This window comes from Physcomitrium patens, chromosome 23 (genome assembly GCF_059467195.1).
Source record: "Physcomitrium patens ecotype Gransden chromosome 23, ASM5946719v1, whole genome shotgun sequence".
Classification (NCBI taxonomy): domain Eukaryota; kingdom Viridiplantae; phylum Streptophyta; class Bryopsida; order Funariales; family Funariaceae; genus Physcomitrium; species Physcomitrium patens.
In genome coordinates, this window is record NC_143432.1 from 8,130,129 (window position 1) to 8,145,089 (window position 14,961).

The following is a 14,961-nucleotide window of genomic DNA, read 5'->3' on the forward strand; positions in this document are numbered from 1 at the left end:
TCCAGCCACAAAGCAGCCGCAGCAGCAGCCGGCAGGGATGCGCCGGGGTAATGCCCCGCCCCACCTCTCCTCCTCCCAATGGATGGTGGCCGTGAAGATAAGGTGGAGGATATGGCACCCGCCTCTCCTTTCCTTCTCCCTTTCCTTTCCTCACTCCTTTCTCTTCGCAACAACGTTGTTGCGATGCAGATGCCGAAGTCTGTCCCTCCCTCTCCGTTTCTGCTACTTCCTCACATTTCGTGGCCACAACGCTCCCTCCTCCTTTCTTTCTGTCTTTCCTTCTTTCTGTCTTTCTTTCGTTTCTCTGCATTCCATTCGTCCACTCCGTCGCTGGTTGCGACACTAGCAAGCAGTTTGCTTATCCATGGCCAGGTCCCACCTTATCACTCACTGGAAGGAAGGAAAGTGAAGGAAATAAAACGGGGAAGTCAGGCAAGGAGTGAGTGAGTGAGCTTTGACGCCGCTTCTCTCGTTCCTGCGTTCTGGTGTTCATCATCCCCCCTCTCCCCATTTCTTCCACTTTTTAGTCACTATTATTACTTTTCTTTGACACGGTAATGGGCATCATTCTTTTGCTATTATATTGTAGGAAATAGAGCATTACCATATGTGGATCCTTTGTAGTTTGAAGGACCTCATTTGTAAGAGCAAAAGTTCTTGGAATGGATCTTTGCATTGTTTGTTTGGTTTTAAGTGGCATCCTAATTATATAGAAGAGGTCCTTTATATAATACATGTTCTTACATTTGAAATGTGAAATTGTTTATTTAGGTAAGGGTTTTATCCCTTCTTGTTGGTTATTAGGGTGAGGAATAATTAGGAGACCCAATTCTTTGTTAAGACTCAATTTCTTATAAATGATAATTTGTTGAATGGTGTTGATTTATAAATCATCTCTATATGTATTTATGTAAATTTTATTTATTTATTTAGTTTTTGTAATAATTTGGTCTTAAATTAGGAGGGTAGTAGGACAAAGTGAAGTGGTTTATTTTTCTTATGATTATTGTATATAGTAATAATTATACAAATGTATATGTATGTATATATATATATATATATATATATATATAATTATTTTCATCAAGTACAATCTTAATTGCTTCAATTCCAATCATAAACCTTGAAATCGGCAATTGTAGGGAGGCACTGCAATTGAAACTAAGATTTTGATACTTCAATATAATTGCTATCTTCCTTATCACTAAAGAAGTTACATCATTATAATCCCCTTATTTAATGGTTTTTAGTGCAAAATAGTATTTTTTATTTAATTTTTTTACTTATTTACCATAAATACTAAAAACTATAGAGATATTAACAAATAATATAAGAAAGATAATTTTTTTCAAGATTAACTTATATTATAATTCTTTTTTGTATTTAATAATAAATATATCTAAAAATAATGACTTAATTATTTATAATAAGAAATTAACAAAGTCTATCCAACTATTTATTATAGAATTAATAAGAAAGTATTATAGGATCAATGACACCACATATGAATCTTTAAAATACATACAATAGTGATTATTATTATAATTTCTATTGGCACATAATAAATCTATAATAAAAAATACCATAAATACTTATTTTACTCAAGTAATCATAAAAAAATTAAATTAAATAGAAGCTAATAAAATAAAGTTAATAAATGATATCTAAATGAAGAATTATACATATGTAAGAAAATTAGATCTATTGGTGTGTAATAAAATTGCAATATCTTTTCTAGGAAGCTTTTTACCTCTAAAATGCTACTACAAAAGCATCTTGCAACTTAGATACTTGGCCCATTAACCTTGTATTCCTTTAAAAACTTGTATATGGTCTTTTTTAATTAAAATTATTATGAAAAAGATCAAAGTAATTTTATTCTTATTATTATTTGTTTATTTTAATCTTTTTAAATAATTTGTGGTTTTTAAATATATGCATATATTAAATTATTTATTATATAAAAATAGTGATATTATTAATTTTATTTTATTTGGTAAAATAATATCCTTAATTTTTTAATATTTAAATATAGGCATTAATTTATGAATATTAAGCATAAAAAATAATAATTTTTCAATTGATAAATCCAAAAAATAAATTTAAAAGGTGCACACTCTATATTATAGTTGCTTCAAGTATTATGATTTAATTTCTATATTTCTTTTAAAACCAATATTGCTACCCTATAAAACAGTATTTTCACTTTTGTTCTTTGAAATAAAAAATAAAAATACGCACAAAAATCTATCGACATAATCAATGTTTATATATTATTAATTATTTTCAAAAGTAGGATATCACAAAGTAATAGATCTGAAACTCACTTTTTAAAACACATAAAAAACTTAAGATCTTTATGGTTATGGCCTCTTAATAGTTTGTTTGCTTATCAATGATAATAATGGATACATGTAAGTTAAGTTTTTAATAACAACTATGCATTTCTACAATAAAGATATGAATGTAGTAGGAAAAAATTACCTATGTGTTAACAAGACATTACTTCCTAATATTGGTAGTATTTTTATATAAAATTATAGAAAGCTTATTTATTTATTTATTCGTACATTCTTTTTTGTTTTGTTTTGTTTTTTTTTTTTTTTTCAATTACAAATATCATCTACTAAATCTATAAGTCTTGCCTACATTACTTTCATTGCAAATATTAATACCATTTCTTAGATTTTACACACTTTCTGTATAAGATTTACAAACATGTTAAAGAAGATATTGTAGGTAGCAACATGGCTACAATGTTTGCACCTTTTACACCTTGAATTAATGTCCTCATCTACCAATTCAAATCCAAAAACGTCTCTACATGGCAAACTTATAGAAGGTCGTCTATTAGTGTGGATTGGTGTCATATCAAAGGTTTTGCTTACAATAATAGAATCTATCACAAAAATTAGTTGCTTCACATTAACTTATTAATGAAAAGAGAAGTTTCCAAGCCTTTCTAAAATTCTAATACAAAGTTCTTGTAGATATATATTTATAGTTTCCAGTTATCATTGTTTGTTAAATAACTGGAAACCATAAGTATCAATTTATATAGCTACCAATGCTAGTGAAAGTTTGTTACATCAAGATTTTATTTTTCATTGTTAATTTGCTTGAAGACATGAAGGCAATGTATGCTAAGTATTTTTGATAACATATTTGTGCATTGATCTATATTGTTAAAGAATTAAAATTTGCAACATTGCTCGAGTATTTGTTGGAACATTCCAATGATTAAAATCTTACAATTTGATTGAAAATGCATAATAAAGAATGAGACATAATTATATTTGACTCAATGAAAAATGAGACATTCTCAAAAACACCTCATTCTAAAATAGTTTATTTTCTATTTATTAAATAGGTGTAATTTCTATATCAGAACTTTTTAGGTAATAGCATGTTTTTCTTGAGAATTTTCAAGTTCTAATTTATCATACATAATATTGAGACCTTTATCCACACCTTGACTAATTTATGCCTTTTTTTAATGTCAAATATTGTAATGTAGCCCAAATTAAGAAAGTTCTTAATTTAAGCCCCTATTTTTTTTAAAAAATATTTAGCTATATATTTTTTAGGTATTTTTACGTAGGTAGGACTTCCAATTCTTTAATATTGATCAAAATAGTTTTATATGTGTTCTTCATCTTGTAGTATAATGCCTGCTACGTTTGTTATGAATTCATCAAATCAATCACTTATTGTAATGATAGATTTTACATTTAAAAGATCATTCTTTTTCATATGCCAAATTCCAAGTGTACTTTGGTATTTGGAATCATACTAAAAATGGAATTTATCAAAGCTAGTTTCAAATTTGTGAAATAAATCAATCAATAATGAAGAATGAATTCTCTAAAATACCTCTCTACTCGCTCTGAGGCTTATCTATAATGCAATTCTTTCCAACCACTCATAAAAAATAAAAAATAAAAAAATTATTGGTAGATGAAATATTCATTACATGCAAGAAGAACATCTAATACTTCTCTAGTGCAAAAATAATTAGTAACAAGGTAACAACAGACTAGAAAATAGGCACAAAACTACATTTTAAAATCTTACTTCTTTGTCTTGTAAATGTAATGGAAAGATTGACAAAGTTTTAAAAATATTCTTTAGCAATCTCATTAATAATTTTAGTATAAAAAGACTTACATAAACTTGCTATTTTATCAATTTTGATGTCATAATTTTTTTTTTAATAATAATGTATATTAACTTGTTTGATTAGCATTGCATTAGACTCCAAACAATATGATGCAGATAATAGACATATATAAAATAATAAAGTTTGAAAAATAGATATACTGAGATTAATAAGGTCTAGACAATAAATAATGTAGATCCAAGTAAAAACTTATTGTGGGACTCAATTAACACACATCCTCAAAGACACACTTGTTCAAAGAATCTCAACAATTGGAGTTTTCTACGTAAAAGTTGTATAACAAAAGATTGTCATGTATGGTTTGGATGGCAACATAACTAATCCATATCTATTTTCAACATGCATGGGCTATAAATGACTATGCATAAGTAACCTCTATATGTATGATTTGTATTAGTGACAATATTCTTACACTTATTATTTCATCTAATATCAGCAAGTATATATGTGTCTAATCAAGCACCAATGTCTTGGTTAAATCAACTAACTGTTTTGAACTGACTTAAAAAATCAAAACTCTGAATAGAATAAATTGATTTAGAATATAACAATGAAGTAATTTCCTTAAAAAAAAAAAAACACTTTGTCAACATAATTAGTTAGAGGGCATATAAGTGTATAACAAATTTAAATAAAAACCAATTCTTCTAAAATTTCCAAATTTTGGATTAACAACTCTTTAAGATAATAACTAGATTAAAAAACTGCATCTATATGTTTTTTGATCATATTCTTTTTAACTTTCATCCTCTTAACTTTGGTGATTATTTTGGACGAAACATCTTTTTTACCATCTCAAAACTAAGGTCAACAATGTCCAACATAGCTTTAATTGGTTGCCTATTAGCAAGAATTTTTGTCTTTGATTTATTTCTTTAATTGTAGATATCTGAATATACCATCATGCAATTAATGAAATATAAGGTTTTTACAACAACCTTCAACTAACACCATCTTTTAATAATATAGTTATTATGTATTTTTGGTGTACACTTGTTCACCTTGGTACATGATAGGTTACAATATTTTTAACTAGATTGTAGAAGTAGCAAGTATTTATAATATTAAAATCTCAACTAAAATATTTATTCTAATTTCTAATATTTAAGAAGATATGAAATATATAAAATTATTTTATGAATCTTTTGACTTTTACAAAATCTTTGATTGTCTTTTGACTTTCTATAAAGATTGTATAAAAGCCAAAAGATGGAGCTTTCAATAATATCATATTGTAAAAAGATATGATCTCTATCAACTATTCTAGAACTTGTGTGCATGCCTTCATGAGAACTTTAAAGCTTTAGGTGACAAACTTTCACTAATATTAGTGGCAATGCAAACTCATTCTCATTGCTTCTAATTCCATTGAAAAAAAATAAAAAAATAAAAAAAAATTGGAATTTCAAAGTATAGACATATAAAATTTCTTTACTAGAATTTTAAAAAAAATGTGAAAGAGCTTATTCTCTCACTAGCAAGTTAATTTGAAGCAAGAAATTGATGCATTTGATTTCAACATTGTAGGGGGAGTCTTTGATCTTGCACCAATTTGGATTTGTGGACAACCGTCTAAAAGTTCAAAATATAGAGATATTTTAGGATTCAAATTAGAAGACAAAGACATCAATCCAAAATACAAAAATTGTGGATGTTTAATCAAGTAATTATCCACATAGTCTATAAATATAATATTTATAGAGTTTTTTTTAGTAAGTGTGCAATATCCAATAAATCATAATGAAATTAGCAATGAGAAGAATGTAGGTAGGGATGACGAATTTGTCGAATAAGATTTATTTTTTTACAATTATAATAAAATTTTATGTGCTTTTATTTTTAAAGGTTGTCTATATAGGAATGATGTTTCACTAATACATTCCTAAAAGTTAATTCTTTGTATGATGCATGACACTTTTATTAAAAGCCGACATTAAATTTAGAAAAATATTTAAAAGACCTAAGTTTTTACTAGATTGATCCACCCATTCTAATCATCATGAAAAATAATAAATGACCTCTATATTTACTTTTCCACAATTGGTTTTGCAACCAATAAAAATCAGCCACATTCATTATGATTACCATATTTTTCATCAAGGGTGGATTGATTTAGTAAAAGCATGCATCTATTTAACATTCTCCTACATTTACAACATCATACATAAATATATGATGAATTCTACAACCCACAAAAAATTAATGATTAATCTTTAAGATATTATTTATTAGTAATTTCACAAGATAATATTTTATTAAAAATTTAATTCAAAAAAGGATTTTATTATTATTTAATAATTAGAAATAAATTAGCTTAAATACTATATACAATAATTGAAGTAAAAAATACAATAAAATTCTTAAAATTACGTATTTAAAAAAAATTAAAATTTTCCATTAATACTAAATTATAAATTTTAAAATGCATAATGCTAAAATAAAAATTAAAAAAAAATTGAATCATAGTCTAAAAATATTCTGAAAGATATTATGAAAGGTGTAAGGTGACTATAAAAGAGCTTTTTTAATATTTTATTGTATATCTTACCTATAAGCATCACATATTTGTTTTTTTAAAGACTCACACATTATTATTAAATTTTTTTGTTAGGTTTAGAGCAATTTTTTAAAATAAATAAAATATTTTCAATCATAAATTTTTTTTATTTTCTTTTGTCTTATTAATCTCTTGACCCTGATATTCAATCTTGTCACAACTTAATCGTTATGATATCTACTGAAAACAGTAATTTTCTTCAAATTTATTTTAATTTGTTATTGTAAGCATGAAAATATTTGAAAATGTTTTCAATTTCTTATTGAAAATTTTCACATCATATTTCCAGCTTTTTTTTCTTTCTGGTTTACAAATCAAATTTTAGAAATTCTAAAGGATTAGATTCTTGTGTACCATTTATAAATTTAAAATTATTCAAGGAATAAAATTTATGGGTAAATTTTCTTTTTTAAATCGAATTCGATTTACAAGAAGTATACACATTTATATTGTAATATATTGCACCTTAAATACTATTTAGTTGTATAAAACCTATTGAAAGTATGAATTAAATTTTATTACTTAAAAACTCTCAACATGTCTTTGAGTATGTTTACATGTGTACAATGTTTCTGGTTATCATGCTTTACAAATATTCAAGTACTGACTTGTGTTTTTAAAGTAAAAATGAAAATAATTTGAAACAAATATTTGTAGATTAGCATTTGACAGTGAAGCTTAGCTTTTAAAAGCACTGTTAAGTTTCTACTGATAAATAGTATTGATATTTTTTCTTTTCAATTTGAAGAAGAAATTTTGTCACAGAGTTCATACAGTAGTACACCAATATATTATTTATGATTTTCTTTTCCATATATAGCCATATTAGCAACTATTTACCTTCGCACAGTTGAAAACTGTGACAATTTTTTTAATAAGTTGATTTATATATTTATATTTATATTTATAAAATACAATATTAGTTTTTTTAGGTTGTGTCATGCGTTTTCCCTTGTAGTGATGATGAAAATAGATTGTTCTTTTACTTGGATGGTTGTTAATTACTCAAATTTCAGGATTAACAAAGATAATGTTAATTTGTTATTGGTAAAAGATTACTAATGCATAGTTTAATGCATGTTATTTGAGACCATTTTGGGTATTTTCAGAACAAACAAATATCTCTTAATAATTTAGTAAGAAAGAAAGAGATCAAAACAAACAAACAAACAAACAAACAAACTGGATCAAGTTTCAACTAGTCTTACATTAAAAAACAAGAGTTGCAAAAATAACTCCTAAAATGGTTGAAATAATCTATCATTTTGATAAGGGATGAAAAACCATATGCAAATAATCCTAACTATTTATCATGTGATTAAAAAAAAGTAAAAAAGTAAAAAAGTAAAAAAAACCAAACTAAACCAAACTAAGAAACTTTTCCATTCATTTTCAGGTTGCATGTGTTGATTACAAAGCGTGATTACAAGAAATACAGACCTCATCTATCATGGTTTTATTGGAAACATCCAAACTTCACATGACAATGAACTCACCCACAAAACCAAGTCTCAACCAAAATTTTATGCTTTGTAACCAATCAATTTGCAATCACATTGCAACCATCTTGATGCCCAAAGAGTTTACATGAATTAAAAGACTAATATAAAATAAGGAATCAATCAATTGTGCTTTCTCATTGATGCTTAAAACACTAGGGTTATGCATTTGGATTTGATCTTCTTATTGAGTGAGTGAGAGGCTTAGCCTCATTGATCATCGAGAAATGGAGGAGTTTGATTACAGAAAGTTTGATGAGTTTACAAAGGATCCATGTGGGGTGCTTAGCATGGAGGAGGAGGAGCCCAAAAGATTAAATGCAGAACTTGCTGTTTTGAAACCTTGTAAGCAAATATTACTCGGTGACCCAATTTCCATCTTGGTTTATTTATAACAAAGTTTGTTTTTTTATAAAGGGTTTGGTGACAAAACCCGAACAAAATAGAAATTGAATGAAAATAAAAATGTAATTTTGTGGGGAATTGTGGAATATATATATATATATATATATATATATATACATATATATACATACATACATACATACACACACTTGCACTTAAGTGTTGATATTTCTTTCCTTTATTAATTTTATTGTGTTTTTGTATTTTGATATATTTGTTTTGACTTTTGGATAAAGACATTAAATTTTTTGGTGATGGTTTTTGATGTAGAAGTCATTAAATCAGTTCCACCAGAGCCCTTCTTCACAAGAGTTCCGGATGTAGCAAAATATGAAGCAATGTGGTATGATGATCCAATTCAAGTGAGATTTTTCATCTTCCTTTGCAAACTCTTGGCTTTAGTGCAACCACCCTGATGTAATAAAACTTTAATGTGACCACAGATTGTAACAATTTATGATTGTAGTGATACATAATAATTGAATAAACATTTGGTTGCATAATTGAAAGTTGCATTTTTTTAATTAAAAAAATACATTCAGCCACAAATAAATCTCAAAGTTTTTGGTTTCCATGATAAATGTATGGAAAGTGAAGAAATACTCAAAACCTAAAAAAAAATGGACGCTTTGCTTTGGTGCTCCATTTGAGTAGGCAGTCTCATCTTTAGAGAAAAAAAAAATTACATGTTTTTATTTTATTATTTTAAATCACTTTATTCATAGAAAATGCTAATACATACACAAATAAAATACATGTAAGTAAATGGAGATTATTCTCTACAAAATTAAAATTGTGTAGGGTATAGAATCTATTGAAACGGCTCATGCCCTACAACAAAAAATTGAAGAGAAAGCAATTCCAATTCAGTTATGGCTGGTATGATCCCTTCTTTATCTCTCTATTTACACTATTTAAGATTTTAGTTTTTAAATTATGTTCGGTATGTTTCGAAAATTTCCACGTTTCATTCTCTCAAAATGAAATGGGTTTTTATACAGTAGAAATGTGATTAAGTAGATCTTATACATCTTACTAAATTTGAGTTTGAGAAGTCAATTTACAACTTTGTTTTAAAATAAAAGGAAAGATTCATCTTGAACACCACTTTCAGAATACTTAATTCATATGTCACATGTTTAATAAGTTTGAACAACTCCTTTGTTGAAACTCATCAATGAATTTAATCTTATTTAGAAGGCAATTTGAACAGTTGGATTCCAAAAATTTGGTCAAGTTTGCCAACTTAATCATTAAAAACTAATATTATTGTAAAACACACACACTTATATATATATATATATATATATATCTGTGTGTGTATTAAGTAAATTTTTTCTTATTGTGTGGTTATGATACACCAGGAAAAGAACATTGCACCACTTCTTATACAAGCCTTAAATGCGCTTGTAGCTAAAAGGTAAGTTTCTATGAATGACCAGTATACAATATACAGAGAGGCAACAGCAGAAAGCTAATACTGCAGTAAACTTCTAAACTTGGAGCTGAGCGCAAACATTTACCTGCTTCATTCTCGATTATTGATCCACTGAAACAAGAGTTAGTGGATCTTTGTTTGGAGGTCAAGAGAATGCCAGACTGTGGGTGACATCTAAAACTTATCCTTCCCTGTGTAGGCCAAGCAACATAAAGCTTGCATGTGAATTTGTGTCAGACCACCTGCTCCAGCACAACCCACTCAAAGACACTTATCCGGAAGAACTTGGACCAAATACGAAAGAGTTAGTTCACCTTTTACTACGACTCACTTAAAGCCTACAGATTTTTCTGTTTCGCACTGAGACGTTCTGCATGCAACGGGATAGAAGTTACACGCCTAAGAAAGGCAATGTGATTTTCTTTTTTCGTTTCAACTCCAAGTAGATTTGGGTTGATGTTAAGAAATTGTAAGCACTAGGAACACTTAACTGCAATTAGTTGAATTTGTTGCCTCAACACTGTCTTCTACTAAGAGAGCTTTCCGAAACAACAGCATGTGAATTTCGGAGTCCTTTCTTGAGGAATACTGAGGATTGAGTGGGTTCAATGAAGAGGGATTGACAAAAGATCGAGTGACTCCTCCATGAGGATTACTGCATTTCCAAATTTTGTCCAAAACACTAAGCGATACTTCTACATTCAAGCGCTCTTCATGAGAGTCTCCTACACCCCTCAGTGAAATACATTGCACTAGAGTTTTAATCACAGTTGCTACTGGTTGCAGGCCTGAGCCTCCATGCGGCTTCACCTTGCCACCAGAAGACTTTGACAAAACTGAAAGAGTCGATCCATGCGGTTGCCAATCCCAAGAGCCTCCATGCAAAGATGAGCTTGGTGAGCAAGCTGCGGCTGGACCGCCTTCAGCTAATCAAATGGCCAAGAAAAATGTCATTGCAAAAGATGGCATGTGGAACGCAGAGGCTCCAGATGCGATCGGAGCGTCGGTTCTTGCTCGAGCAAAGTCAGGGAGAGCCGATAAGTAAAACTGATCTGTGGTCGATTCACAGGTTGCCGATAACATGACAAAAAATTCCAGAAACAGATGCTGTAAATTAGATTTTTTTCTTTTTCTTTTTCATAAATGAAAACCACAATTCCTGCTACAACACATTACGAGTTGACTGTACACGAATTACAAGGGCCTTGTCCTGTTCGCCAACTCTTGGTTCAGAAAAGATAATGCGCCCGGGAATGCTAAAGGAGGAAGGGTGAAAGGAGGAAGAGCTGGTAGATTGAAATGCAAGTGAAGGTGGTTGTTAACGTTGATTTGGGGAAGATGGCTGGATTGGGATTCAGAGGAGGTTGCTGCTATGGCAGGCCTAGTGTGGTTCATGTATTCCAAAAGAAAGGAGAAGGCTCCGAAACTAAGACAGCTCTGCGCCAATGCTTGAGGTGTTCCTGAGGGAAACATGAAGAGCGACCAAATAAACTCAGAAATCAATTTGTGCCATTTCATTTTGCCATACCTATATTAAGTGTCATCACAACAAGTTGCAACCCTCCCGATCATAAATTAGAAACCATAAATTACCAGCATAAATCAACAACTTAGTTGCTGCAACACTCTCAGCTTAAATACACACAGGAATCACATCAAACCTAGTTAGATTCATCAACTTAATAGAGAAACACATACCAGGGGTGCTTAGTGCTAAACCAGTTGCGCAACCAGCAATTCCAGCGTTCCAAGCTGCGCCAAGTCCCAAACACAATATACTCTAAGCACAGGATTTGCGAAGAATTGTTCCACAGAACGCTACCTGGATTGAGACACATGGCTTGGTACATATGCATGAAATGCTTACCATCTTCCTTGCCGCGGACTTTCTTCAAGTAGCACGATACAATGCTGTGCACGCCCGATAGGATTGCAAAGGTCTGCAGGACCAACGCGAACCAAAAGTCGCTCAGAAATATTGGTTCACAAAAAATAAAAAGGCAGAAGAAGTAGCCAAGATCCTAAGTCTTTGCATGCTCGTATACAAGACTCGAAATGTGTAAAGTAGAACTTGGAGCACAACTTACTCAAGCCACGTACAAAAGCTTCCACGTACTACCAAATGACACTATCATAAAAGCTAACCACGGCAATTAACACAACTGATGAAGATAGGTTTTCAGAAACTGCACAATGAGTGGTAATGGCAAGGACCACAACCTTGGCAGATGAGCCACCCTCCCTCAGAGATCCTTTGAAGCCTTGCTTCTTAAAAAGACCCGATCCTGCATCAATACCAACACGATTCAAGTGTTAAGCCTCGTTGGAATGCAACGTTCTATTACATTGCATTTCCGTGAAGATTGCATCCTTGCTGTCTTCATTCAAAGAAGCTAAACCCCTATTGAAATGACCATAAAGCTAATAGGGACCCTAAAGCGGACCCAATTTGGGGACTACCATTCGGCAATTCAACTCCACTAATGAACATGAATCGAAGAGACAAGTAAAAAATCGTGAGGAGACTCTAACCAACCACCACTGCCGTTCCTCTACATAGGCACAGAGTCAAAACCTAACAAGAACAAAATCTCTTCGATAAGGAGATTTACATGGCTTCCTTAACAGAACGCTGATTAATGCACCTGAAATCATCCACAACACCCCCCGAAACTGAAGCCACAGATATCGACTAAAGCTTCCTTCTAAAGGCAAACCCATCGTCTTCTTTGCACAACGCACACGTTGCACGTCGAAGCTTCCAAAGCTTCAACTCTCAGATGATGATTACCAAACAATGTCCGTCTTGCCAATACTGCAGCCACCAACTCAGACACCAGCAAAGACCAACATGACGAGATCACGCAACCCAGTTTTGTCGATGAATTACCGAATCCAAACACGGACCCCATGAGCCCGCCCGCTAGCCCATCTGCAACGCCCTTGAAGAAGCAAAAGGTGGGGTGATTCGGCCCGCCTGCGCTCCAGTTCCCGGCCTCGGGAGACGCAGAGGAAGAAGAATCATTGAACCCATCGCCGGAATCAGTCCACTCGCCTCCTCCTACACCTTCGTCCCCGCGTCCACTGGGCACCATCGCCATCTCTACCAAACCCTACGTAGCCGCACGCAAAAAAACCCCACGAGAAAAGAAAATAATAACAAACCTCACACTAACTTCACGCTCACACTTCCGAAAACCAAAAAAAGAAAAAAAATCCTTGCAAAGCTATCTATTCTACCCTGTGTGTGTGTTGCAATTGCAACGAGGCTTGAAGCTGGCGCGATGGTGATAAGAATCAGCCACGGGGAAGACAAGTGCCCTGGTTAATGATGAATGAATAAAAGTCTGTGGACCCATCTTCCCCTCATGGCGATCGGATTCTGTACATCTACCGCATCGCGCTTCCACTCACTGCCTCGCAAGGACTCTCGTCGTCGCCTTCAGCAGCAGCAGCACCTCATTGATCAGGTTCTGGTGACCTTCAGGTCCGAGACTGCACAGATTTGCATGCCCCGCAGCATTTAGACTTTATTGACCAGACAACACACCACGCCGTGACAAAAATACACACACAGACACTTCATTATTTAAAGATCGTGTTCTTGCTAATTCACCGCTTTTGCAAGTTTCTAGACATGGAGATTATCTCGAGCCGCTGTCGGTGTTCGACATCGACTCAAGCCCATGGTCGCTCCGAATGCTGCCTTGTGTACAAAGTCCTGAAAACACTGATGAGGAATGCTCAGTTACCTCCGCTTATGCAATTCAACATGAGGCTGGTGAGGTTGACGGTGAGGTCTGATTCAGAGCTCGTCAATCCGCTACTTCCATGCATCGATCAGAATTAGTTGATCACCGACACCGAGGTTTTTACTTCCGAAAACAGCACAAAAACAGAAGAGTGTTGATTTGGTGCAGCACTATTCTGTGGCATAGACCATTATTAAATCAGCTTATTTTGTTTGTATGGAGTCGTATGTGTCGTCAATTTTCATGAGCAATTTCTACACTCCTATGTTTCCCTTAGTTGAGCATCTTTTAGTGTGCTTTTTACACAATTGTGATAAATATATATATATATATATATATATACACACAGACACACGTGTATATGTGTCTATTTTGTGAAGAAAAAGAAGAAGAAGGTTTTTATTTTATTTTATTTTATTTTTTATAGTTTGTTTGTTTGTTTTGGTATGTGCACATCAGCTAGTGTATGTGTATGTTGTTGATTATGTGTGCTTTTTAGTTGCTACTGTTTCTTAATTCTAATAACTTGGTATAAACCTGTGTGTAATGAAGTACAGTGTGTTAATACCAGTGCTTGCTTTCTGATATTAAGTGTGTGATAGATGTTAAAAAGCTGTCTTATTTTGAACTTCCTGTAGTACTATAATTAGTAGATTTGAAATAGTAAGTTAAACTAAACTACTATCTATCTACATCAACCTACAATTATAAACGGCTTAATAATAATATTAATATATTCGTAGAAAAAACTTGCTAATGTAATAGTAATTGTGTACATATATACATGTTTTTCAACTTTAACAATACATTTCGGATTAATGCACAGGGCATCTACCAATACTGATATGCAAAAAGTGAAATCAAAATTGAAACTATCTGTTTGTTTTGTATATTTTTAGTAACAATACATGTGACATAATAAATTTTTGATGTACATCAACAATCTGCATTATATAGTACACTTATGGAACAAATGATTCTATTTTGATTATACATATACACACATATATTAACCAATCAAATTATACTAGTTAAAATCGCATAATACATAAGTAATTTAATCAAACAAGGTAATAAAATGTGTCAATAAAAATAATCAAATTCATGGTATAAATATTGGTTGTATTACT

At 31.4% G+C, this 14,961-nt stretch overlaps 2 protein-coding genes across 3 annotated transcripts; one reads left to right on the plus strand and one right to left on the minus strand.

Annotated features, from left to right (window-relative positions):
• The first annotated feature begins 8,322 nt into the window (after positions 1–8,322).
• LOC112275833 (uncharacterized) lies at positions 8,323–11,248 on the plus strand. 2 transcript variants are annotated; one of them, XM_024506511.2, is made up of 6 exons: positions 8,323–8,581; positions 8,915–9,003; positions 9,443–9,520; positions 10,006–10,061; positions 10,279–10,383; positions 10,866–11,248. In XM_024506511.2, exons 1-6 carry the CDS (start codon positions 8,464–8,466, stop codon positions 11,122–11,124), a joined length of 705 nt encoding a protein of 234 aa, XP_024362279.1. In that variant the 5' UTR covers positions 8,323–8,463; the 3' UTR covers positions 11,125–11,248. The 2 variants fall into 2 exon arrangements, with proteins under 2 accessions (XP_024362279.1, XP_073386804.1); XM_073530703.1 differs by having other exon boundaries at positions 8,440–8,581; positions 8,912–9,003.
• On the minus strand, positions 10,699–13,328 carry LOC112276245 (chloroplastic import inner membrane translocase subunit TIM22-2). The gene is made up of 5 exons (XM_024507379.3): positions 12,970–13,328; positions 12,300–12,364; positions 11,947–12,019; positions 11,778–11,831; positions 10,699–11,539 (listed from the first exon to the last, which is right to left on the minus strand). The coding sequence occupies exons 1-5, from the start codon at positions 13,178–13,180 to the stop codon at positions 11,274–11,276; spliced, it is 669 nt and encodes a 222-aa protein (XP_024363147.1). The 5' UTR covers positions 13,181–13,328; the 3' UTR covers positions 10,699–11,273.
• Positions 13,329–14,961: the final 1,633 nt, after the last annotated feature.

Bases quoted from the DNA above. Each gene is read 5' to 3' on its own strand.
- LOC112275833 (XM_024506511.2), top strand. From the start codon at position 8,464: ATGGAGGAGTTTGATTACAGAAAGTTTGATGAGTTTACAAAGGATCCA. The intron at 8,582-8,914 runs GTAAGCAAATAT...TTGATGTAGAAG, and splicing joins ACTTGCTGTTTTGAAACCTT to TCATTAAATCAGTTCCACCA. The intron at 10,062-10,278 runs GTAAGTTTCTAT...TTCCCTGTGTAG, and splicing joins AATGCGCTTGTAGCTAAAAG to GCCAAGCAACATAAAGCTTG.
- LOC112276245 (XM_024507379.3), bottom strand. From the start codon at position 13,180: ATGGCGATGGTGCCCAGTGGACGCGGGGACGAAGGTGTAGGAGGAGGC. The intron at 12,020-12,299 runs GTTGTGGTCCTT...TTGGTCCTGCAG, and splicing joins AGGGTGGCTCATCTGCCAAG to ACCTTTGCAATCCTATCGGG. The intron at 11,832-11,946 runs GTAAGCATTTCA...GACTTGGCGCAG, and splicing joins AGTCCGCGGCAAGGAAGATG to CTTGGAACGCTGGAATTGCT.